This window comes from Panulirus ornatus, chromosome 46, assembly GCF_036320965.1.
Source record: "Panulirus ornatus isolate Po-2019 chromosome 46, ASM3632096v1, whole genome shotgun sequence".
Lineage (NCBI taxonomy): Eukaryota > Metazoa > Arthropoda > Malacostraca > Decapoda > Palinuridae > Panulirus > Panulirus ornatus.
This window is the reverse complement of record NC_092269.1, coordinates 647,207-672,699: the sequence shown is the minus strand read 5'-3', so window position 1 is coordinate 672,699 and position 25,493 is coordinate 647,207. Positions and strand designations below refer to the sequence as shown.

Genomic DNA, 25,493 nt, shown 5'->3' with positions numbered 1-25,493 from the left:
GTGATGGTCAAGTGTATATCATTCTTAAACATATGTGATCAAGAAAAAAAGATGAAAAAAGATGGTGATATCCACATGAAAATGTATAAGAAATAGGATATTTACTGTACAGTAATGATGCAATCCATATATAAAACATTCTGTTCACATAGTTACACAGCTTTCTGTTCAGGAGCGTCATGTATTGTTGTGGTTCAGTCGGTGTTGTAGTGAGAGAACCAACAGGTGAAGGTATTGTGATCCTGGGAACGTTTGACCAGCCATCAGCCGCCTTGCTCACAGCTCCCTGACTCCCTGTGGTTCATTGTTTATGAAGGAAATGAAAGTAAAACATAATTTGGTCTTCCGTAAGTTTAGTAACATTTTCCATACAAAATCAAACTCAGAATTAGAGAGGAGAAATGATGTATAGTTTCCCCCAGAAGCTTAGCAAAAGAAACTTTCATTTGTTATTCCTTATCTCCTTACTATGATTCTCCTGCAGGAGCGACATCATCATCTCATCCATCATTCCACTAAACGTAATTGTGATGTGTGGATTATCAGCTATCACAACATCCAGGATTTTCTTCTGAATATTACGAGTCATATTATCATGCATGTCATTGAGGACGTTTATGTTCGACCAAAAAATGTTTTTATAAACAACTCTTAAAGTTTAGGAAACATTACAAGTGTTCATACATCAAGGTTAGATAACAATGCAGACAATATCAGTAATGATAGAGGAATACACATATGTATATGTGACGTCAATGGTTGTGATAACACAAGGTTGTACACGGTAAGGTTAAGTAACAGATGAAGTTACATTCTGAACACAAGATAATGTTCTCCTGAACAACAAGACCACTAGCACACGAGTAAACGGTACAGCTGTAGAACATATTTTGTGAATATGTTTTTCTATAGGTCTCTCCCGGTGGCCAGACATCAACCTCCATTTACCTCAGTGGCCAGTTATTTCTACTCATCTGTATCTCCAACTGTCGCTTGTCTCGGAATGGCGTACGTAATCTTAGTAAACAAATATATAATTCTGAACTCTGGACATACAAGAGACAAACGTCCACACACATAAATCTTACAAGCATAGCAGGTAAATATGATGAGAAACATTACAAGGCAAATCTCTGTGTTCAGCAGAACCCACCAGAACTGTCCATCTCCGGCACTGCTTCAGGGTAATCACATCAGAGGTTCCTTCAGACTTTGTTCTCTTTGGTGGATTCGTCGTATACATATCTATGTCAAAACTGATGTATTCCATGGACGAGACATATCAGTAAATATAGAACATCCTCCTCGGGCTTGGGTAAGTACACACACGGGCAGCTCCATTATAATATGGATACACTGTCAGCCAACTGCCAGCAAATCCTGGAAGGTCTGACGAAGATTTCTACTAACTCATCTTTGATCAGAACACACCTGGAACTGCGGCCTTCTGTTTCTTTAATAAGGGAAGAAAATTTCCATGGAAACAAGAACAATGACAAGTAAATAAACGCGTGACTAAGAATCTGTGAAGAAACGACCAAAAACAAACAACAATATAGGCCACAAGACCAGGCTCTCACGATCTACAGATGACAGTAAAGTTGTGTTACGATCTGATCTCCTGTTACGAGGACCATGTGAGCTGGGTCAGTGTGTGCCAACTACCTGAGCTGGGTCACTGTGGGCCAGCTGAAGGTTATTCATAATGAGCACTACATGAGAATCATTGGTAGTAGCGTGCCGAGGAGGACGGTTTGGTGTCCAGAGTAAACTGTATAATCAGTATAATAAAAACAACTAAAACGTACATCTTTGGTTCTATCAGTAGATACAGTAATGTAGTTTTACCATAAGATCATTGCTTTATGTATAATACTTAAACATATTCAGCAAATGGGGCTCTACCAGTGAATTCTCTGTACATACACATAACATCAAATATCTTCGGATGATTATTTTCTGTTTGTTCTCTTTTTAATTTCTGCGAGTCATGGCCATCGTCTCGTGGTGGTAGAAAAAATACAAACAATTACAAAATTTGTGAAGTAATGAAGCAAAGTATGATGGACTATATGGACGCTGGGGGGCAACTCCTGCCTTCACCAGAGAATTTTATAATTACCAATTCAAATTCTACCAGGCGTTAGTGTGACCTGCAGAGGTCACCTGTGCTTCTCAGTTCTGTATTGGCAATATCTGCTGGTAACACCCCTAGGTTTACACACACACACACACACACACACACACACACACACAGCAAGTATGCCTTCACTTGTACCGTGGGTTGCTACCTATGGGAAGGTAAGGTCACATATTCTTGAGGTTTTGCTGAAGTGAAGAAATTAAAGATGCAGGTAGACTGTACACATATACACTAGACGTAGGTAGTCTGTACATATATACGTACAGTAGATATAGCTAATCTGTACACACATACAGTAGATATAGGTAATCTGTACACACATACAGTAGATGTAGCTAATCTGTACACACATACAGTAGATGTAGCTAATCTGTACACACATACAGTAGATGTAGCTAATCTGTACATACTCCTGAATATGGGAAAAGGATTCGTGTTTACTAAATCCTTAGTTCCTAAATGAATCCTGTACAATGGAGATTCATACCTGCCATTAAGTGTAATCAACGTCTAGAGCCTGTTGTATAACTTCAGTCATGAACACTTTAACACCTCATCTCCCATTCTTTGAGCCTCAACAAACATCATACAAATGATGGTCATTCTGTCTATATCATATACAATTACAATGAACAAACATCAGAGAATATTGAAAACAGTGCTTTGTACGAGAGAGAGAGAGAGAGAGAGAGAGAGAGAGAGAGAGAGAGAGAGAGAGAGAGAGAGAGAGAGAGAGAGAGAGAGAGAGAGAGAGATAACAATAGAATGATTTAATTGATGTCATTTACAGACTAAAGCATCATAGTCTATCACTTGTCATCAACCCACATCACGGTGTGTCACCTGTCATCAACCCAAATTAGAGTCATCACTGCCCGTCCACTTGTCCTTCACTTAATACAAATGATCATCAAACATCAGCACACGAGTGTGAGTGTGGCAAGACTTGGCTCTTACTGCGCTGTCTGTGAGAAAGCTGGATTCTTGAAGGTTGTCTCGGCACTCCTGTACAATGGATTTTCTTCCTGTAAAGAAGGAAGACAAATTGATAAGTATAGAGTGAATGCCTCACTAAGGATGGATGGAAACCAGATGAGATGTCATTTATAACAAACCAAGAAGTGATCAAGTGCTGTGTGAGATTGTGCTGAAGGACGTGGGAATAGACCTTACAAGAGTAAAGAAGTGAAGTAGGTTGGCACATATCACATGAACAAATAGGAAAGATCATTTCTGATGAGAGGAAGAGACATTAAATGATAGAAAACCATCTTACTGGAAAGGAACTGATATCGCATTTCAGTGGATCCCTCTCAAAAAGGGAGTGAAGCTACCAGTATATTGCTGCATAGATCAGTCTTGGGGACCGTTACTCGTTGCAAGGATTGGATTCATGTCTGATTAAGTTTGTAGATAATGGTAAGATCATGAGTAACATAAAGAATGACAATGATTCTCTGAACCTACAAAAAGATTTACATACACGGCTGATGATATTCAACCCAGGTAAAGACCAGACATGAGTAACATAAAGAATGACAATGATTCTCTGAACCTACAAAAAGATTTACATACACGGCTGATGAAATTCAACCCAGGTAAAGACCGAATGACGAGGATGAGAACACAACGAAACAAAGGCACTGTACTGCAACATACATCTCAAACTTGGTCACCTCACATAAGAAATAACACAAACGCATCAGAGAATATCCAGAGAAGGTCAATTAAAGATGGTTCCTGAAGTAAGAGAGATAAGTTACAGAGAAGAGATAAAAGGTATGAATTTACTGATCATGAACAACAACAGGTAGACACTTGATCACATCCAGGTTATGTTAAGTTCTATACATCCATTTGTGGCTCATGATTTTATGTGGCATATATAGAGGCAAACCAGACAGAAGGCTGCAAGTCACAGCCACACAAGACTGTCCATAACACACACCGCGTTCCACTTGGCAGCGTCGCGCTCTTTCTCGAACTTGGCGTACTCCCGGCGGTCGTGGATGGTGGTCAGGAGCTTCCAGATAAGGAGAGTGAGAAGCCCAATAGCTACGATGGCTGCCACCAGGCCAAAGACGATACCTGTAACATTGTTACGATAGTATATCATCATCATCATTATCATCATCATCGTCATCATCATCATGCAAGATTTAAGATTCTCTCTCTCTCTCTCTCTCTCTCTCTCTCTCTCTCTCTCTCTCTCTCTCTCTCTCTCTCTCTCTCTCTCTCTCTCTCTCTCTCTCTCTCTCTCTCTCTCTCCCCCCCCCCATCTTGGTCGGGCCTAATGAGGAGAGTAATTACCCCCTGCTCCTTACATGATGATTCAGCTGCACGTTAAAGACAGACCAACTGTAGGGTTCGTGGCAAAGAGCTGCACAGTGTGGTCAGAGGAAGGCAGGTAGTACGCCTCAAGCCTTCAGCTACGAGGAATCTACCATCAGTTTACTATCATATAAGAAGAAAGGTTTGTTGATACACTCAAATACAGAAGTTAGAGATTCCATTGTAAACAGAGACAAAGTAGAATTGAAAAAAAAAAGATTTCCGGAAACTAAATGAAACTATTTTTTTTAACAGAAGCTGAGATGGTGTGTGGGAAGACACGTGCAGTTGTGGCTGTCTCTTAGGAATATGAGCAACAGAAGGTGAAGGAGATCAACGTCTGCCTCTCACGTATTTGTATACCAGACTATGGAAGGTGTATACCAGACTGTGGAAGGTGGGAAAATTATAGTAAGAAGAAAAAGCACAAGAAGGTAGAAAATTCAACGGTTTTACTGTTTGAGGAAAGGGGGAATGGAATCATGACGGTCAATCTTCGTGTTCTTGGTCGCCACATAGAAACTATGAGAAGCAGTCGCCAGGCGCAGGTCCAAGCCTTAGTGAGTGGGAGGCATACAGAAATTGCTCACGGGATCGAAAACATTCCTGTCGTGAAGAACATTGTAAACCTTAATATGATTGCTAAATGAAAAAAAAGAAGACTCATGAAAGAGATAATGATAATGAGAGAAGTTGATAATGTTTAGTGAAATGGGAATAATGAACAGGACAGGAGAGTTTCCAGAAAACTATTCACCTTCTCTGAAGTTGGTCACGTTGCATTACCAAAGACCATAAGCCAGCCACCTACCCTTGTATTACTCTTCATGGTTAACATCATTATACAGCTTACTCTATAAGTAATGTATTTAGGTTACCTCACATTATACCAGCAGTTTGTACCGCACATTACTGGGGCACAGAGAACTCCTCCTTCACGGTAGATTATCTTATCAATAGCTTCCTACTTTTATGATGAGTGGTCATGCGAGGTAGGTGTATTTGTACTACCAGGTCGCTGGGGTCAGAGTGAGATAAGGCAAGGACCTACGACCTGCTTGTCTTCTCACTGTACTACGACGCCATACGTTTGTTAGATAAGAAGAGAAAGACCCGCCAACGTGCAACTCTAAGCTCACCCACTCGTTATGGAAACATTGATACATCAATTAAGAGTTCCAGAGGAAAAATTTGCCATGACTCACCTAATACTGGAGGGGGTTCTGGACATTCTCTCCTCTCTTGAACATATATGTCATAGCCTGGAATCCCTGTCTCAGGATCTATGTCTGTGTAGCGGTAGGTGAAGTTGAAGTAACAACCTTCTTCATCCACGAACGTGCAAAGACGAGCGCCTATACTCACCTGACCTGTCCAACAACAAAATAGAATTATCTATCTATCTATCTATCTATCTATCTATTATTAGTATTAGCACTATCACGAATTAACCGATGTTGTTTGTAAAAGTCTTCCACAAGCTAACTGATATCCTGTAAGGTTTCTATTATTAACCTCTGTGGCCTATTAGAGCAACAGCTTCTTACACAGCCTACTTTCTTCTCTATCAAGTTCTCTATTTTAGTAGCGAATTTCCCATCTCTCTCACTATATCTAATAACAACTTGCCTTACAGGCAGGCATCACTGTCCATGCTGTACAGTGGAGGTGTACTGTGAGACCACTTGTCTGCTAGGAGCCACGACAGCCATGAACACACTTCCATATATATAAACAATACCTACTGTCTAGGTTGTCCAGTGACATAGAGGTAATGTTGCACTGCAAGCATTCGTCGCTGCTCAGCTTCCCCATGCTGAAATGTTTACACTGAACACAGTCCCGGAACACTGAGCACTTCCCAGTGATGCACTCCTGCAGGAGACACACAATAACCGACGTTCAGGATGGATAAGACAACAACAACAACAACAACAACAACAACAATAGTAATAATAATGATAGTAATAATAATAATAATAATAATAATAATAATAATAATAATAATGATAATGATAATGATAATAATAATAATAATAATAATAATAATAATAATAATAATAATAATAATAATAATAATAAAAATAGATGATGATAGTAATGATAATAATGATAGTAAAATCAAAACAATAAGAATGAAACCCCAGAAGCGACAACTCATAACAGCCTAGACAAGTTGTAACAACACAACTGTTCATAAATACAAATATCAGTAAAGATAAGCATCATTTGAATGAAGCTTCTACCTGGCCATACAACCCGGAACAATGAACAAAACGATCGTGTTACCGAACACTCCTCGCAAAACTGGCCAGTGTATGTCGTGTCCTCCTTCTGGTCACACTTGCACTTGCCACACTCACATCTGCCGTGTCCTGAGCATATTTCCTGGGAACCTGCAGGATACACTTGTATAAATTCCAAGTCTAGTGATCAAGGATCTAGTGGCAAAGACCATACACAAAGTCCATTGATGCAAACATATACACACATTAATGATGCATGTACTGTCATACAACACAACTTTTTTGTCGCCTCTTTTGCTCAATGTTCAGCATAACATTCGGTCTTATTTTCAAAAACAAAAATTAAGATCAAATCTCAAAAAACAAATCACAAAATGAATGTTATATCAAACCATATTTGTGAATGAATTAGTCATTAAATCTAGAAACAAATATTAGAATACTCAAATGTCAAAATCTACCGAGAAAATAAGTTGGATCAGTTCAGTTTGATGGTACGTTGTTACATTGGGTCTCGTGTCGGGACGTCCTGAAGATGCGGATCATAGTCATGCTTACAACAGTAACAACTTTATGACAAATATGCAATAGTTCGTTGCGTCAGAACATGATTTGAAACCTCTAAACTCAATATTGCCCAAAACTGATTAACTTGGCTCACTACTTAAGAGGATGACAATCTTTGTCGTTACTGAGTATATACGACTTCCGTTACAGTGAGGTCCTTGTGATGATACAGTGAGGTCCTTGTGATGATACAGTGAGGTCCTTGTGATGATACAGTGACGTCCTTGTCGTCATGTCTAAGAATCAGTTAGAATCTACAGTGGTCGTATCTCTCACTAACTCTCACTTGTCTCAGTTAATACGACAAAAATCTGGTGTGTCAAACACAGTTGAGCACACTTTCCTCTTTTGAAGCCCAAACAGATTAATATGAAAGGCGGGGAATTCAAATTACATTATGAGAAGATGTAAAGCCCAGATGTTGGTAACAGTAAGGGATGACATACCATCAACATCCCAGGAGCAAGCATGATGAACGTAAGAGAGAACACTGATGAACTCACCTGGTTCTTTACATGCATTGTTGTCCTTACACTCGCACATGGTGCCATTGTAGCCTGGGTTACATCGGCACTCGTTGCAGTCGCAGTGGCCACGCCCGGAACATTCTTCATTGGTGCTCGTGGAGCATCTGCGCTTATTGCAGTTGCAGAACGGGCCATGGACCTCCTATGGGGAGGTAATTCAGTCTCTAGCAACCTTTGAACCTTTAAGAAATGTTCTTCCCTTTATGAATAACTTTCATGAACAAATTACTTTACAAGGAACATGCAATTATACATTTCACAGAAAATCTTATGTGTGTCGAGTATACTGTGGAAGTGATAACAGAATCTAATGACCATCCAAGATCTTGTATTCATTATTTTGTGTTAAATATTATGAAGATATTTAATCAAATAATGAAATATACAATACTTAAATGTAGATTAGAGTAATCTGCTTAGTATTACCTCAAGTCATATCATGAAGATATTTAATCAAGAATGAAATATACAATACTTTAATGTAGATTAGAGTAATCTGCTTATCATTACCTCAAGTCATATTAAAAAACTTATTTGACAAGAAAATTAAGATGAACGTACAGCGTCATAACAGATGCAGATGCCACAGCTGCAGCGGCCTAACCCAGAGCAGATCCGACCGCCGTCACTCGGCATACACAGGGAAACGTCGTTGTCCCTGCCCGCGGGGAAGACAGACATGGTTCATCCTCAAACATCTAATAAAGATGATGAAACATCTTGATAACCTCAGACACCATATGACCGCACTGGTTTGGTGACTGAGCAAGTTAGTTTCCTGTTAATCCGTGAGGGATTGGGTCGAGGTGCCCCAGATATTTCTTGTATTACCATTTTTTTAGATATTTAAAGAATAAGGTGAAACCTAAATGCCTCTTATGAATCATGTGAACAATCTTTAAATGTTTTACAAGTCTCCTTCGTAATGTGCCAAGAATTAATGGTGTAGGTTACATAGGTTCCTCTAGCAATGAATAACTCCAATTTCAAAACTGATTTACACGGGAACCTATTGCCCAATGATAGAAGACCTTAACACACAAACTAACGTAAGATGATTCTGATCAAACTGAAAGAAAACATTAAGCTAACATTTGTAGAGGAGGAAGTACATGAAAAAAGGTAATGCAAGATTAGTAAAGAGAAATGTGCTTAAGATGTGAATGGATATGTGAAGATGAAACGAGTTATGGGGAAGACGTGTGGAAATAGAAGACGTTAGTTATAAGATAGGCAGGTGGCATTAGAAAGGACGTGTTCGAAAGTTGAAGGTACAGATGAACACACACATATATGCTGACTGTTGTCTATGGATGATAATCGGCCTAGGATTGAGTTTCTATGCAAATTACTTATAAAATGAATAATTCTATATACCAAATTTACCTTTACATTTCATCTAACTTTTCAGCACGATACACAACATGACATAACACATCAAGGCAATTTTATGCAAGGTAGAAAAAGGTATCACAGTGAACTGATATATCACATCTAAGACTAAAACTTTTAACAGTAACTTCTTACGATCTTTCAGGGAATTCATTGCTACACTCGCAAGACTTCCCATGGTATCCCTCGTAGCAAGAACACACTCCACAGATCAGAGCCCCTTTCTTCTTACAAGCCTCTGCGTTTGGTATTTCAAATTCCTATGAAAATCAAAAAGATACTGTAGCTTCACGTCTGGTCAAGAACATTTCTAAATCGATTGATCAAATCATTTCCTCTACAGTTACTTTGAAAATATATGTGGTCTCATGGTAGACTGACTTGCAACAAAGAATTAGACTTTCAGACGGTAATCAAGCGTAAAAACTTGGGGAACACATCCCCATGCTGGGACACTTACAGCCACAACCCAAGATCTCGTTACTACTGTGCCTCACTTATGATAACTAAACATGATAAGACACCTCAACCTCTGCCTTTGTCAAGTTCTTCATATGTGTGATTTACCTCTATGATTATAATTCTTCAACAACTGATAAGCATCTTTCACCTTTGGTAGGAAAACATTTACAATATAATGGTCCCTACACCCAACATTTTCTCAGTTGTCTGTCTTTCTACTGAACGACAAACACCTGATAAACTTAAGACTCAGACAGATCACCTTAGAGGCACAGTCACAATCACAGATGAAATCAATCTCGAGGATGAGGTTGTCCTGCAAGGTCTTGACCTCCACGATCACCTTCTCTTTGTCCTCTGGACACATGTTAGCCTGAAACGTAAAGGATTGTTAAAGATCTATGCAAACCAACGTAAACTGATGCATGAGGATATGCAGTAGCTTTTAAAATGGTTAAAGTAAGAGACATATGCCTTGAGGAAGGAATTGCGGTGTGTAAAGTTTAGTATCTGATTCCTATTCCACCACACGTATTGCTGCTGGTGATGTGGGATAATAACCACTTTCATATTTTAGGATAAATCATAAACCTTTGAATACTGTAGTGACACACTGGGTGTTGTATGTACCACAGAGTGTAACAGCTGGGTGTTTGAATATGTATACTATGTGTACGATGCAAATGATGGTATGTACTATGTATCTGAGGGAATGTTTAAGCTTATAGTCTGAAACTTGTGTATGTGACCCCAAGACTAGAATTTTTTGAACAAGTTCCGTGCACTTTCCAGTCAGTCTCTTGGATCATTGATTTCCATCTTCCCGTTTCTTAACACGAGACACTTCTCGGGAAACGTATCCTCAGTGTAAACAAATCATAGCAATTGATATCATAGGCTCCTGTAGCACCACCTGCTGGGCTTTGTCAGGCACAGGTACCAATGTTGCTCCTGCAAGCGCCCTTCAGAGGGGAGAGGAGGAGGAGGAGGAGGGGAAGAACACAAGCACAAGGAGGGGAGAGGAGGAGGAGGAGGGGAAGAACACAAGCAAAAGGAGGGGAGAGGAGGAGGAGGCGGGGAAGAACACAAGCAAAAGGAGGGGGGAGGAGGAGGAGGAGGGGAAGAACACAAGCACAAGGAGAAGACATACCGTAACTTCCAGATCAAAGGTGATGACGTCGTTCTCCTTAATGTTGCTACACTCGTTAACCTCGGCTGGTGGGCCGGACCCCTTGCAGCTCGAGGTGTAACGGATACTGACCGGTGTGTTGGTGCTGTTGTCCGTCAGCCGAACCACAGACGAGATTTTCTGTAGGATAATGTTAACCATTGTTTTTGTAAATATGTTGAGGAAACCTATTGTCTGACAAGGAAAGGTTCAGGAATCCCTTACCTGACTTCCTCCATGGAGGTATGATGTATACAGAAAAAGGATATCTATATAATTGTACAATTAGCATACAACAGTGAGATATATGTTCACAGAGAAAACAACTAGAAAGGGTTTATGAAGGACCCTATCTTGTCTCCTGATATAAGTGTACTTCCTCATTTTGAACATACCTTCTACATAAGGCGACATTTGCCCATCAAGTCCGTCATATGCTAAACAGGTCGTGACTGACAGAAAGATAGTGATCATGGAATACTTAAGTTCTAAATCTGAAGAAACTCTTCGATCCTATGTACTTAAGTTATCATCTTAGATATCTTTCTATGTGACGTGTCACAGAAGTAGAGATGCTCAAGCAGAAGACAAAGAATGGAAACCAGGAGGTTCTTATCTTATTACCTGTGTCATTATTTACCCAGAAAGTTATATACGTTATTCTAGCGACAGATGGAAACTCTGTTTTAGCTATGATTTATCCTAAAGCTTCTAATATCATTTACTTATCTGAGCTTCTGTTTACAGCCTCCACCACCACAGTTATCTATAATGAGATTTCAATATGCATACTAGAAATGAATTATGCATGAATGACCACATGCGATTAGCATACATGGGTTCAAGTACTGATAAATCCAGAAGGTGTTCAGTCCTTTCCATTATCAGTAAGATGAGGACATTGTGTTCCTTCATGTGTTATTCTGATCCCTCTTAATCATGTCAAATTCACATCATTCATGCATTATTGTGATCCTTTTTACGTCATTCTGATCTGTTCCACGACACTTTAATAACTTTTACATTATTTTCATCATTCTTATATCATGCTAATCATTCTCGCATCATTCTCAACATTTCGTGTCATCCAATGCACTCCTGTCATAGTGATCATTCTTACATCATTCCACGAATTTGTGCATTACTGGAATCATTGTGACGTCACACTGTGGTATGACTGATATCTTACATCGTACTGCTCCTTGACGAGGTGGACAACGTTTCCCGAGTCTCTGTCCAGCAGGCCATAAGAAGATGAGTCGATCAGTCTGGAGAGTTCCTTGTACAGGTTGCCATGATTAGAGACAGCAAATATGACGTTGATATTCTGTTCCTTGGCGATCTTGTTGATCTGCAAACATACATGTCATGTAGTCAACCTGTATCTATAGTCATGTTCTAGTATGCCAATCTAACTAGTTGTTAACTACATCCATGATTATTCTCTAAGTGCTTGGTTCCATCGACTGCTGAGGTCATTAAGACCGAGAACGTTATTTTGGAACAACGAAATGAAATGAAACACGATCTTCAGGTCTTCAAGATAGTTCTAAAACCATCCGCCTTGCACTACGTGTGTCGTCCTTCATTATTGTCTAATATGCCGAGATAAATCTATGAATCTGCCTCTATCTATGTTTACTTCCTGACATCACCAAGCAGCCATTAAGTAGCCTACCTATATCTGAAGATCTTTCATGTACATATGTACAACTTACTAAGAAATATATCCTTTAATGACGGTAACTCTACTGTCTCACCTGAGCGAGAGAGAAGTAACTCTACTGTCTCACCTGAGCGAGAGAGAAGTAACTCTACTGTCTCACCTGAGCGAGAGAGAAGTAACTCTACTGACTCACCTGAGCGAGAGAGAAGTAACTCTACTGACTCACCTGGGCAATAGAAGGATAGTCGTACTTGTCATAGTCAGCGTACTCGTTCTGGTCGTTCAGGTGACACTTCTCGTCGTTTGGAACGACTATGCCAGCTAACTATAGAATATTATAACATGATTAATAATAATAATAATAATAGTAATGATAATAATAATAATAATGATAATCAATAATAAATGACACTGATAATGATATCAATTACAAGATAATAACGATTATGTATATATATATATATATATATATATATATATATATATATATATATATATATATATATATATATATATATATATATTTTTTTTTTTTTTTTTTTTTTTTCTTTTGCTTTGTCGCTGTCTCCCGCGTTTGCGAGGTAGCGCAAGGAAACAGACGAAAGAAATGGCCCAACCCACCCCCATACACATGTATATACATACGTCCACACACGCAAATATACATACCTACACAGCTTTCCATGGTTTACCCCAGACGCTTCACATGCCTTGATTCAATCCACTGACAGCGCGTCAACCCCGGTATACCACATCGATCCAATTCACTCTATTCCTTGCCCTCCTTTCACCCTCCTGCATGTTCAGGCCCCGATCACACAAAATCTTTTTCACTCCGGTACTTCTTGTGGGAAGTGACGTACCCTGCCATCCCCAGCATGGTGGAACTTGGCGTCTGTGGAGAAGATGAGAATGTGCCGCGCCTGGTCCCTCCAGCCGATCCTTTCCTTACACACCATAGCCTGCATCAGGGCGTCGAAGCCACCCTCAGGCGCGTCCATGTTGCCGGAGATGGGTGCGGAGTGCACCCGTTGCTGTAGGTGAACGATGTCTCGTAAGGTCTTCATTTTCAAGTGAAAATTATTTCAGAAAGCTTTAAGGATATGTGCAGCAGACCAGATGTCTTCTGTAGGAGATGATGATACTTGTACATACAGACATGTGAACAGGTAAGATGATATGGCAGACAGGTAAATCCAGGTATTGAATAGATCAATATATATAACAGAGAGGAAGAAATATTGTAGATCGGAGAGAAAAAGATAACGAATAGACATTTCTGGTTGGAGAGACATATACACGAGAGAGTCAGTAAGACCTGTAGAAGGGTTGATACATAGTAAACAAATACATATTTGTATTGAACCAATAAGCAAGAGAACATATTTGTTACTGTGTAAGTTATGAAGGAAGGACACTCAAATCTCTACAGTTTGAGACTAGAAGTGGGCAGACAGTTTACAGCAACACTCATGAACAACTTACAGCAAATTTGTTATGGTCGGCGTCCAGAGGCAGGTCGTTCCTGAAGGAGTACGGCTTGGCACATCCTGTGCAGGGACGCTCCAACCTGCCAACAACAACATGGACGGTTCTTGTAGTAACACATCACACGTAACATACAACAACATGGACGGTTCATGTAGTAACACATCACACGTAACATATGTATAAGCAGAAGTAGAGATCACGCCGCCATAAGACAAGGGCCCGTGCTAGGCACACACCCATGTATACACAATGCATTCTGAAAAGAGATAAGGCCCTACGAATTCCTCCCTGTACAGTACAGATAGATAATTACAACCACACACACGCTACTTACTTCTCTGGTGCAGTGTCGGCGTATGGCATCATCACTTTGTCCACAAAGGACCCAAAGCCAAGTTTAAACTGTGTGGTGAGGTTTCTCATGAGCAAGGCCAACTCTGACCCCAGGTTGGCCAGATTGGTCTTATCGTCCAGCATAGACCTGGACAGGTCCATCAGGTAGTACAGGTCTATTGGGTAGTCTCGGGCCTGACGATACGTCAGGGTAAGTTTTTGCGACACGCCTGCAGGAGACAGGATGTCCATTAGCTATTGTGGTCGATACTTAATGTAGCAGTGTTTGTTATGATAGCAATGGGTACAGGCGAGGATGTGGTATCACTAACTGTGGTAGACGGTAATGGGCAATGCCAATTATGATAATGATTTCAAGTAAAGAAGGCGAAAGGAAGTACCACAAGTGACTGAAGATGTGGGGATGATAACAAAGCTGTTATAACATATGAACATAGATAACGTAGAAAGATTATTATGGGAGAAGATTACATTATCATGTAGCTAACTCCAGCTCAGCGGAAGATTACTGCGGCTAATGGTAATCATTATGACGTAAATGACTTCATTAGTGGTAACTCCATCAAGAGAAAATGGAACTAGAAACAGCTGAAGGGTGGACTGCCAAGTGAATGAAGACCCCCCGCTGTACCGTCAACCATAATGATGGATTTAGATTGGAGCGTAACATCCACCGTCTGTCTGAGCGGCTACAGTTTTCTTGAAACAGATAACTCTGTGACCACAGTCAGGCTAGTTAGTGGTGACTCTTCAGACTTGAAACTATGAACAGTACATCTAGACGGTCGAGCGATGACATCATGAAGGGAGGAGCTCTAAATGTCTCACGGTTTTGAGAGATGGATAATCGCTTATACACATGAGTTAAGTGTATACAAACATATGTTGCAATGTGTACTAGTATGTAGCCCCTAATCTCTCGCACTACACATGAGCGAGTCTTAACCTCTCACACTTACCATTGCGAAGCTTTAGTTTCATTCTCTGGGGTCGTATTTGCACAATCTTCTTCTCAGTCTCTCCTTCCTTGGTGGTTTCCTTCAATTGGCCAGGGACTGCAGAAAGAACTATGTGTTATAATCTAAAACAAAATTATTTCTATGAAATGCTCATAAGCAATCTTGAATATTGTTTCATCTATACTATAATCTAAAACATATTCACGCTTATGATTTGATAGTGACATCTATAATCTGTGTTTCACCAGTAACTAGAGGGAGTATGTACACTTGTAGAGATAGCTATGGCCAAAATCTGGTATGAGGGTGCAGCTTCCACCGTATTCAGTCGCCCAAATCTAATCCCGTGAAGTGACGTATAAGTTTGTTTTTATTTACTTTCTCTGTTCACATACTCCCCTACTCTCTCCTTCTCTTCCTTACCATTCCCCCGATCCCCCCCTTGCTCTCTCTCTCTCTCTCTCTCTCTCTCTCTCTCTCTCTCTCTCTCTCTCTCTCTCTCTCTCTCTCTCTCTTACCCTAACCCTGTGCAACTTACCAATGAGGGGTTCGACCCCCCTCCCCTTACGACTCACCAGTAAGGGGCACGTCCACGGTGATTTCGGCCTGGTTGCTTGGGTTTTCTATCTGGTTGGCCTCGCAGAACGTGTCTGGGTCGATGCTATTATGTTCACAGTTGTGAATACGTTCGCCCTCAGTCTTGTATTCCTGTTAAGATAGCCTCCGTCAGCCTGATGTCTCTCTAGGTTTATATCCGAGTAGATCACTGTATCATATGCGCCTGTCTCTATGTATATGTACGCATTTTAGACGTACGTGAATATGTAAGCAGTGTATCCATATGTGCATATAAATGAAAGTGTAATGAAAGCGTAAAACCACAGACCCAGGATTTCTTAGGTGACTGCATACAAACTAATTTCATAAACTATCGGAACATTAACTTCTCATAGAAGTGGATCTCACGGATAACAGCATGATTACGTATATAAAAGAAGTAAGTACACTCCTTAAGCTAACTAATATGTTACTGCACTAGACACATCATACCATCCTGTAGGAATACCTAAAGCCCTGTTGCTTATTCTTCCTGGAGCAACGTCTTCACCAACTACATCAGACAACCAGAAACAAGTAAAGATAATACAAGAATCTTGATATGTAATGTTGCTGGTGTATTTTTTGGAAAAGTTAAACAAGAAAATCTAATGGCGTTATTTATGATCTGATGGAATATTTACTTACATTCATCAGTACTTAAGACGAGACTTTGTCATTAAGCAGGCAAGTGCGTAGCTCACACCAACATGTCAACAGCATCTAAGATGCCCAGGCTGTCACCCAACCAGGTACTAACCAGATGTTATCTTCTATAGTCATATAGAAGCTGTAGTATTTCCAACGTGTCATCACTTTAAAGACTGAGGTAGTGACCGAGATTCCTAGTATAGGACAGTATAGCAAATGGCTCCTCCTCACCCACCACTTTAGATGAAGACCCCACCAGTATACTAGACGTAGGCAGGATAGTATAGGGAAGGCTCCTCTTTGCCCACCACTCTACGTGAAGACAGGTCAGTACAGCAGAGGGAGCAACACGTTATCACAGTTACCAACGTCTGTAAACCCTGTGACTGTGTTGGAAAGTGTTACTGGCTTGTTTGCTCGACAAACCGTTTATTTTGGTCTTTTACGAGCTTGACTGAGGCATGACCCTCTACGATATATTTGTTCCTTGTGAAAAGAAATGGCTTTAAATTAACCTTACTGTACTATGAAATGACCTGACTACTCAGTGAAATTACCTGAATACACTGTGAAATGACTTGACTACATGGTAAGATCAATCAGAATCATGTACTTAAATCATCGTTTGATTCAACTGGAATTCATTTGTAAACATACTGAAACATATCGTTTGCACTCTGACCTGACCTGACCTGACCTGACTTGATTTGATCTGATGAAAATAACGGATATCTCTTTGCTGTTTCCGCACGAATATGTGTAGCATAGATTGGTGTCACAATGTGACATGGCCTGACCTACCATGACCTAAAACTGACCTAATCTTTCTCAGCTGTGACATGAAATGACCTGGACTTACAGTGACCTGATTGACCCTACTGTGACATAGTGACCAGATCCAAATATGACTTAACGGTGAAATGACCCAACAGTGACATGATTATGGCTTGACCACACTATGTACTGACTCGAATGTGACCTTAATTTGATCTGACTTGACCATACAGTGATATAATGACCTGACGATGACCTGACCTTGAGCTTGGAGCACCACATGCAGTTGGGTGTCTGAATGCACTCGTGACAGGTCGTCTGTGAGTGGCAGTTGTTAACAGCAAAATCCTGCGCTTCTGTTGCCACAACCACAGCCGCCGCCCACACCAGGGCCACGCCCACAGCTACACCCACAGCGCTCCGCCTCATCGTAGAGCTAGACACCGCTTGAGTCTCAGTAGAGTACCACTGAAATGACCGAGTGGTTAAAAGTTTTAGTTATCATCAGTAATCATCACACACACACACACACACACACACACACACACACACACATGGAGACTGCATGATGACTTATCGTGTTTCATTTTCCCCATGACTCAGAGTATACTTGATCCTTTCCAGTATATATATATATATATATATATATATATATATATATATATATATATATATATATATATATATAGATAGATAGATAGATAGATAGATAGATAGATACGAACAAAGTGCATAGGAACGCGCACTTTGACATTGTCTCCCGCGTTAGCGAGGTAGCGCAAGGAAACAGACGTAAGAATGGCCCAACCACCCACATACACATGTATATACATACACGTCCACATACGCACATATACATACCTATACATTTCAACGTATACATACATATACATACGCAGACATATACATATATACACATGTACATATTCATACACGCTGCCTTCATCCATTCTTACCGCCACTCCGCCACACATGAAATGGCACCTTCCTTTCCCCGCGCGCTCGAGGCAGCAGTAGGAAACGACAACGAAGGCCACATTCGTTCACACTTAGTCTCTAGCTGTCATGTGGACTCATAGGAATATATATATATATATATATATATATATATATATATATATATATATATATATATATATATATATATTCGAAAGAAAAGTGATCAATGTGGATAAATCATATTCTTATTGAAAAAATAAAAATGGAGGTCAGTGCATACCACAGTGTAAAGTTTTGTGTCAGTTTTGTAAAGTAGCTGGTCACAGACACTGTCGTGTACACATGCCTCATCTACAGACTCATTCATCATGAGGGAGCGTCAATACATAATGACGACAGTGATAATGATGAGTCACAATTCATCATGCAGTTACACACTAACTTGCACAGCCACACGTCATTCAAAACGCACATATAATCATCAACCATAAAGTTACACTCGCGACACAGAGACTAAACACGATACATAACAACATAAAGCTTGTCATAAAAGATGTATAAAAGTATTCTGGTTATATAGAGTAAATCAAGTCGCTGTCCAGCTAGTCTATAAATAAGAAATCCGCCTCATCTTTAGTATCAATGTTACGACATATAACGACCCACTTGGCTGTTGACACTTACGGTTACCGACCTCTTCCTCCCTCCCTCCCTCCCTCCCTCACTTCCTACCTTTCCCTCCCTCCCTCCCTCACTTCCTACCTTTCCCTCCTCACTCAGTGTCACTTCAGTGTTTCTGTGAAGGTGAGCGAGTGTGTCCGGATGACAGCAGGTGTTCATGTGAAAATGGTTTTGCCGCTTGAGGACGGAGTGTTTACGATGGGTCAGGTGTTACGTAATGCAGACCAATATACAGACGGAGCGCAATAGAAGTTTGCTGAAAAATGCATTAATGTACAACGACTCTGAATATATTCATCGTGTAAGGTAGGTGCACATTGACATTTGGTTCACCCTGTACAAGATTAGTGCATGATTTGCATAAACTGAGTGATAAAAATTGTGAATAGAAACAGCATAACAATATTCAAAACATTGAATGATAGAAGTGATGATGGTTCTACTAGAGAGATGAGGCCCCTCGAATGTAAAACTCCTTCTCCGTACAGTAGAGCTAGGTAATCACTCCACACACACACACACACACACACACACACACCAGGATACGTCAACCATATGTTTATCGACCAAAAGAGGGATATGCAACTGGCCGATCTGAGAGGCAAATGGTTCATAACACGGACTAAAAAAATATAATTCAACAACATTAACTGGTGGGTAGAACACGACGGCTTCATCTTAGCCCCAGTGTATCTCACCATCTGGACAGTAGGAGGTAGTTCACCATCAGGTGAGGGTGGGCCGTCTTCATCTTTAGCGTTATGTTTGACACCATCGAACTTCTATTCTACCTCAGTTTTTTTTTGCTTTATAATCAGTTGTGAGCACCACATATCCTGACCATGTTGCACTGGACATAGTTCAGTTGAGAAATTATCTAATCGTGATTATTTCTTGATGTCAAAAGCTTCAGTATTAATTCATGACCTGAAGACTGCCCAGGAGCCACACTTTTAGCTGACTGAATGAGACATTTATACGCTTCATGAGTTTCATCAGATAAACTTTTTACACTTTCTGCAGTGGTGTCATATTGCCCACTTTCTGCAGTGGTGTCATATTGCCCACTTTCTGCAGTGGTGTCATATTGCCCACTTTCTGCAGTGGTGTTATATTGCCCACTTTCTGCAGTGGTGTCATATTGCCCACTTTCTGCAGTGGTGTCATATTGCCCACTTTCTGCAGTGGTGTCATATTGCCCACTTTCTGCAGTGGTGTTATATTGCCCACTTTCTGCAGTGGTGTTATATTGCCCACTTTCTGCAGTGGTGTCATATTGCCCACTTCTTGCAGTGGTGTTATATTGCCCACTTTCTGCAGTGGTGTCATATTGCCCACTTCTTGCAGTGGTGTTATATTGCCCACTTTCTGCAGTGGTGTCATATTGCCCACTTCTTGCAGTGGTGTTATATTGCCCACTTTCTGCAGTGGTGTCATATTGCCACTTCTTGCAGTGGTGTTATATTGCCCACTTTCTGCAGTGGTGTCATATTGCCCACTTTCTGCAGTGGTGTCATATTGCCCACTTTCTGCAGTGGTGTCATATTGCCCACTTTCTGCAGTGGTGTAATATTGCCCACTTTCTGCAGTGGTGTCATATTGCCCACTTTCTGCAGTGGTGTCATATTGCCCACTTTCTGCAGTGGTGTCATATTGCCCACTTTCTGCAGTGGTGTCATATTGCCCACTTTCTGCAGTGGTGTCATATTGCCCACTTTCTGCAGCGGTGTCATATTGCCCACTTTCTGCAGTGGTGTCATATTGCCCACTTTCTGCAGTGGTGTCATATTGCCCACTTTCTGCAGTGGTGTCATATTGCCCACTTTCTGCAGTGGTGTCATATTGCCCACTTTCTGCAGTGGTGTCATATTGCCCACTTTCTGCAGTGGTGTCATATTGCCCACTTCTTGCAGTGGTGTTATATTGCCCACTTTCTGCAGTGGTGTCATATTGCCCACTTCTTGCAGTGGTGTTATATTGCCCACTTTCTGCAGTGGTGTCATATTGCCCACTTCTTGCAGTGGTGTTATATTGCCCACTTTCTGCAGTCGTGTCATATTGCCACTTCTTGCAGTGGTGTTGTATTGCCCACTTTCTGCAGTGGTGTCATATTGCCCACTTCTTGCAGTGGTGTTATATTGCCCACTTTCTGCAGTGGTGTCATATTGCCCACTTCTTGCAGTGGTGTTATATTGCCCACTTTCTGCAGTGGTGTCATATTGCCCACTTCTTGCAGTGGTGTTATACAGTCCGCTTGGCCGAATGCCGTAAAATCGAGCAACGTAGACCGTGTTATTGTTATCCTTAGTTAACGTCCCCCATGGGTGTTACCGGACTCTGCCTGCATGAGGTTCTACTGCAGGTGAGAAATTTCCCTTGTTAAGGCAGTATCGCTAGAGGTACAATTTGGTCAATGAACTTCTCAATCTTAAGGGGTCCCCATTTCCCTGCAACTGGAAGTAAAGCAGACTTGGGTTGCAGGTAACCTCTGGAAAGACATGCAGGATACCATCAGGACTCACCTGAGAGAGAGAGAGAGAGGTCCTGGGGAGGGTGATCGTTAGGTTCGTTGCTGCAACAGACACTGTGCTGGCTCAGCATCTGGGGCAGGCAGGAAGCACTCGTACACTGGTGTGTGTATGTACGTGTGCGTGTATGACAATGTGTCTGTGTGTAAGTGTGTGAATACTTTTAAGTGTGTTACGGAGAGTTGTGCCATCTCTTCATCTTGTATATGCAAATCAAGTCTTTACTCCTATCTATGTAAGCCCACACGCACACCTTAGCTTCAGATATTCATTTATCGACCAACCCCAAGAGCTGAATGTAGGCCGACTGCTATGATCAGGATTCGAACACATGCTGATCCGACCTTGGGTTGGCCCATGCTGACTCATGGTCAGTAACGCAAACCACTACAACGCAGAGGTCCGTCTGTGTGTGTGTGTGTGTGTGTGTGTGTGTGTGTGTAAGAGTGTGTACTGGGTGTGTACATTTATATACGTGTATGTACGTGAATCGGAGTGGGTATAAATTTCTATCTGAGTGTATGCGTGCAACTCCATGAGTGTATATGCACACTTCCATGTGTTCATGTGTGCACGACAGTGTACATGTGTGCATGACCATGTGCGTATGAATAAAACACTTAAACAAGCGATAGTGTGAGCCTTTCTCTGTATGTATGTGTATCTAACATAGCTTTCTGCATAATGATAAAGATACGTGTTTGAACCTCTGAGTGGCGTCTTATATATTGAATGTCTGACTATACATGTGTAAGTATTCTGTGTGTGTGTGTGTGTGTGTGTGTGTGTGTGTGTGTGACACTAGGTGTATGTATTATGTGTACATCTGCCCGTCTTCAGAGTTATGCTACATTTTCCTAGTGTTTCCTACAACATCTGTGCATTTTAGCGGTTCTGTTTTGCACATTTCTATTACGTTTGTCATTCCAAGAAGGTAATATTTTTAGATGTAGTCCAGGGGCTTGGCCTTCCAATATTTTCCCTCCATATGTAGTGATCATCACGTCCCACTGAGCTTTCTGCCTGACTCAACACTTCAGATGTTTTACTGAAGCGATGAGGAGGGTAAAGGTTTCTAGACTTTTGCTAGCTTAGCAGGTTGCTGGGTCTTGTATGGGACTACTATCACACAACCACTGCCCTACATGGTGATAATATCACATGCATTATTCCGAGAGCGAAGGTTAGCGTTATCTTACACCAAGGTTTGAGGGAATGTAATGAGAGAAGCTGAGAATATATAATAATAACTGATGATTAATTGTTGTAGCTAGCAGGAAACAGCGAGAACATCTATTAAATGATTAAGGTATCTAACACCAAGGGTCCGGAAGAGAACAACAAACATTATGGCTGTGGCATTTAACACGATAGCTGGAGCATCTAGCACTATAGCCTGGCACTTGGTACTATAGCTGAGGTGCCTAGTATTATACTTAGGTCATTTAGCATCATCAATGGGGCAGATAACACTATATCTAGGGCACCCAACACCATACTTATGGCAGCTGAGACCAAAACTGAGGCAATGAACACTGTAGCTGAGTAGATTACACTGAAACTGGGAGATAACACAATAACTTTGGCAGCTAAGCTGGGGAAGCTAACATACAGGCTAGAGTTTAACGTCAACGGAAGCAAGATATGAAAATGTGGTAAGCAACACATCCTCTCTTGATAAACAGGCAGGGATCCAGCAGACACATCATCTCCAGCACCGACCACTCACCTAAGTCTGGGATTTGAGAAATCTTGACCAATACTAGAGAGCCCGGATGTCTCATTTTATAATAATCATAGCTGACGGCCTTAATGACCCTAGCAGGTGATGGGCTAAAGCCCAGCCAACCGACCAAACAGATATCCATAGCCATAGCGCAAGTTTCACCCACACTTGCCTGCCACAGTTTTGAATCCTACGCACACTTGCCTGTTTTAATCCCAACTCTCAATCACACGCGACTGCCGTAGCTCCGAGTCCCACTCAATCTTGACTCAGCTACTCAAGTGCCAGTAAAAGCGGCAGCTTCACTTGTTTTGCCAACTGTCGTAGAACTATAGGGTATACGTCACCCATGTTGTAGATGGAGAGCACAGAGAGAAACGCTCAGCTATACAGACTTGTATTCAGGCGTAGCGACATTTGCTGAGCGAGGAAGTGTTAGACGTGGGTGTTGCTGGCGAGGGAGGATTACTACAGTGACTTACACCAGCACTTACCTCGCCTCACGTCTTATGGTCCTCGTACCCCCCCCCCCCCCTCTCTCTCTCTCTCTCTCTCTCTCTCTCTCTCTCTCTCTAGCAGAAACTGACATCACTCCTTTCGCTCCACTTGATAATGTCATTAATGAGAACTATTCTCATACCAGTAAGCTTCATCGTGCCTCCCTTTCCTGAAACGTCCTTCAAATCATCATCGATAATCAAGTTCTTAATCAATTCACTATTCACTAGTATTAAGAAGTCGATCTTGTGTTATGTCAGTAACTTGAGTCCTTCTGTGGTCACTAATGCACGAGGAGCGGAAAATGGTGAACCTCTTAGTTCTGAAGAGGGAAATAGGACTATGATTTGCCACGTCACAACACATGTGTTTGAGAGCATGTGTGTGTGCGTCCATGGTTCCATTCGCTGCCATGTCCACTCCCAGGTATCTAAAACATTTCACTTCCTCCAATTTTTCTACATTCAAACTCACACACCAACTAACCCGTCCCTCAATCCTGCTAAACCCACGTGTGTGTCTGTGTGTGTGTGTGTGTGTGTGTGTGTGTGTGTGTGTGTATTTCGTTAGGAAATACAGGAGGTGACATTTCCCAGAAGCCACACCTTCACCAGCAACTTCTGTACTGTGGACCTTATTAATGTTACCTCGCACAGCACTAAATGAAAAGTCTCCCGTATGATCTGATCGTAATTATATACGATCTTAACAAAAGGAGCTTCACTGTCTGTTTTATTGGGACCCGTAATTGTGACAACTTACTGTTATTCTTCAAGGCGGGAGAACCACCTCAGTTTATCTTGATAGCGACATTATGGAACGCTCGCTGTATTTGACATGCAACGTTATGGAGATAGATCTGAACTAAGACCCATGTACGTTAACTTACCAGGTGAAGGTGACGCGGTCGTGGAGCGACGTGTCCACACACTCTGCTGCCCGCGGCCAGACTGCCCTTATCAAGCAGAATAGTACACATCATGAAGAATAGTGTCGCTCGCTTGACTAACAAGCCACACCTGTTTCCTGTCTTGTCCGCCTGTATAAATTATAAGTACGTGAGTAAGAAGTGTCTGACGACCTAAGGTTATATCAATTCATTTCATTAGATCAATAAAGAACATTTGCACACTGGAAATGGAATAGGAATTGCAAGATTACAACCCTGTTAGAATGATGTTGACTTGCTCTTAAAACTTTTTTGTGCGCCTTTTTTTCTAGGATGAACAATGTTCATGTGACGCACCGTATCCGCTAGTGGATGTTACGTCACACTTTTCTGACCCAGCTATGTATGGGATGTTTGACTCCACCTTGATCAAGACTATTTTCCCCAGTATGTGTATCATGGATCACACGTCAGATTCGGAGATAAAATCAAACTTTATCACCGTCAACTGTATAACTGAAACAGATTGAGACGAACACAGATCTACAAAAGACGTTAATGCCTTACATGTAAGATCTAACTAAGACCATGTGACCAGTGTCACCATGACGGTGGTACATCGCTACCAGTGTCAACAGCAGGAAATAAGCTACAGGAACCTATATCTCAGAAGAACGTGAGAATCGACATCGTACCTAAACTGTCGCCGGAACAAAGTGCGTCCTAGGGAAACTGTGAAGGGGATAAGCTGTTTGTTGATGAATATTGAAGAGAGAAATTTTCATCAAAACGTTCGCTTTCCTTGTTACACCAAAACTAGAAAATTATTTTCAAGTTTCGTCAGCGCACTGAAAGAAGCACAAATGCTTAACAATGAAGGTCCAGAAGAGTTCAACAAAGATGA

At 41.2% G+C, this 25,493-nt stretch overlaps 1 protein-coding gene across 1 annotated transcript; it reads right to left on the bottom strand.

Moving 5' to 3' along the window:
- Positions 1-336: 336 nt before the first annotated feature.
- LOC139763033 (integrin beta-1-like) lies at positions 337-24,746 on the bottom strand. The gene is made up of 19 exons (XM_071688572.1): positions 24,590-24,746; positions 17,590-17,796; positions 15,882-16,014; positions 15,307-15,402; positions 14,328-14,556; positions 13,988-14,072; positions 13,366-13,536; positions 12,729-12,827; positions 12,026-12,187; positions 10,819-10,977; positions 9,931-10,041; positions 9,342-9,466; positions 8,376-8,472; positions 7,791-7,956; positions 6,764-6,870; positions 6,220-6,349; positions 5,680-5,844; positions 4,092-4,231; positions 337-3,168 (listed from the first exon to the last, which is right to left on the bottom strand). Exons 1-19 carry the CDS (start codon positions 24,680-24,682, stop codon positions 3,097-3,099), a joined length of 2,547 nt encoding a protein of 848 aa, XP_071544673.1. The 5' UTR covers positions 24,683-24,746; the 3' UTR covers positions 337-3,096.
- Between the last annotated feature and the right edge of the window lie 747 nt (positions 24,747-25,493).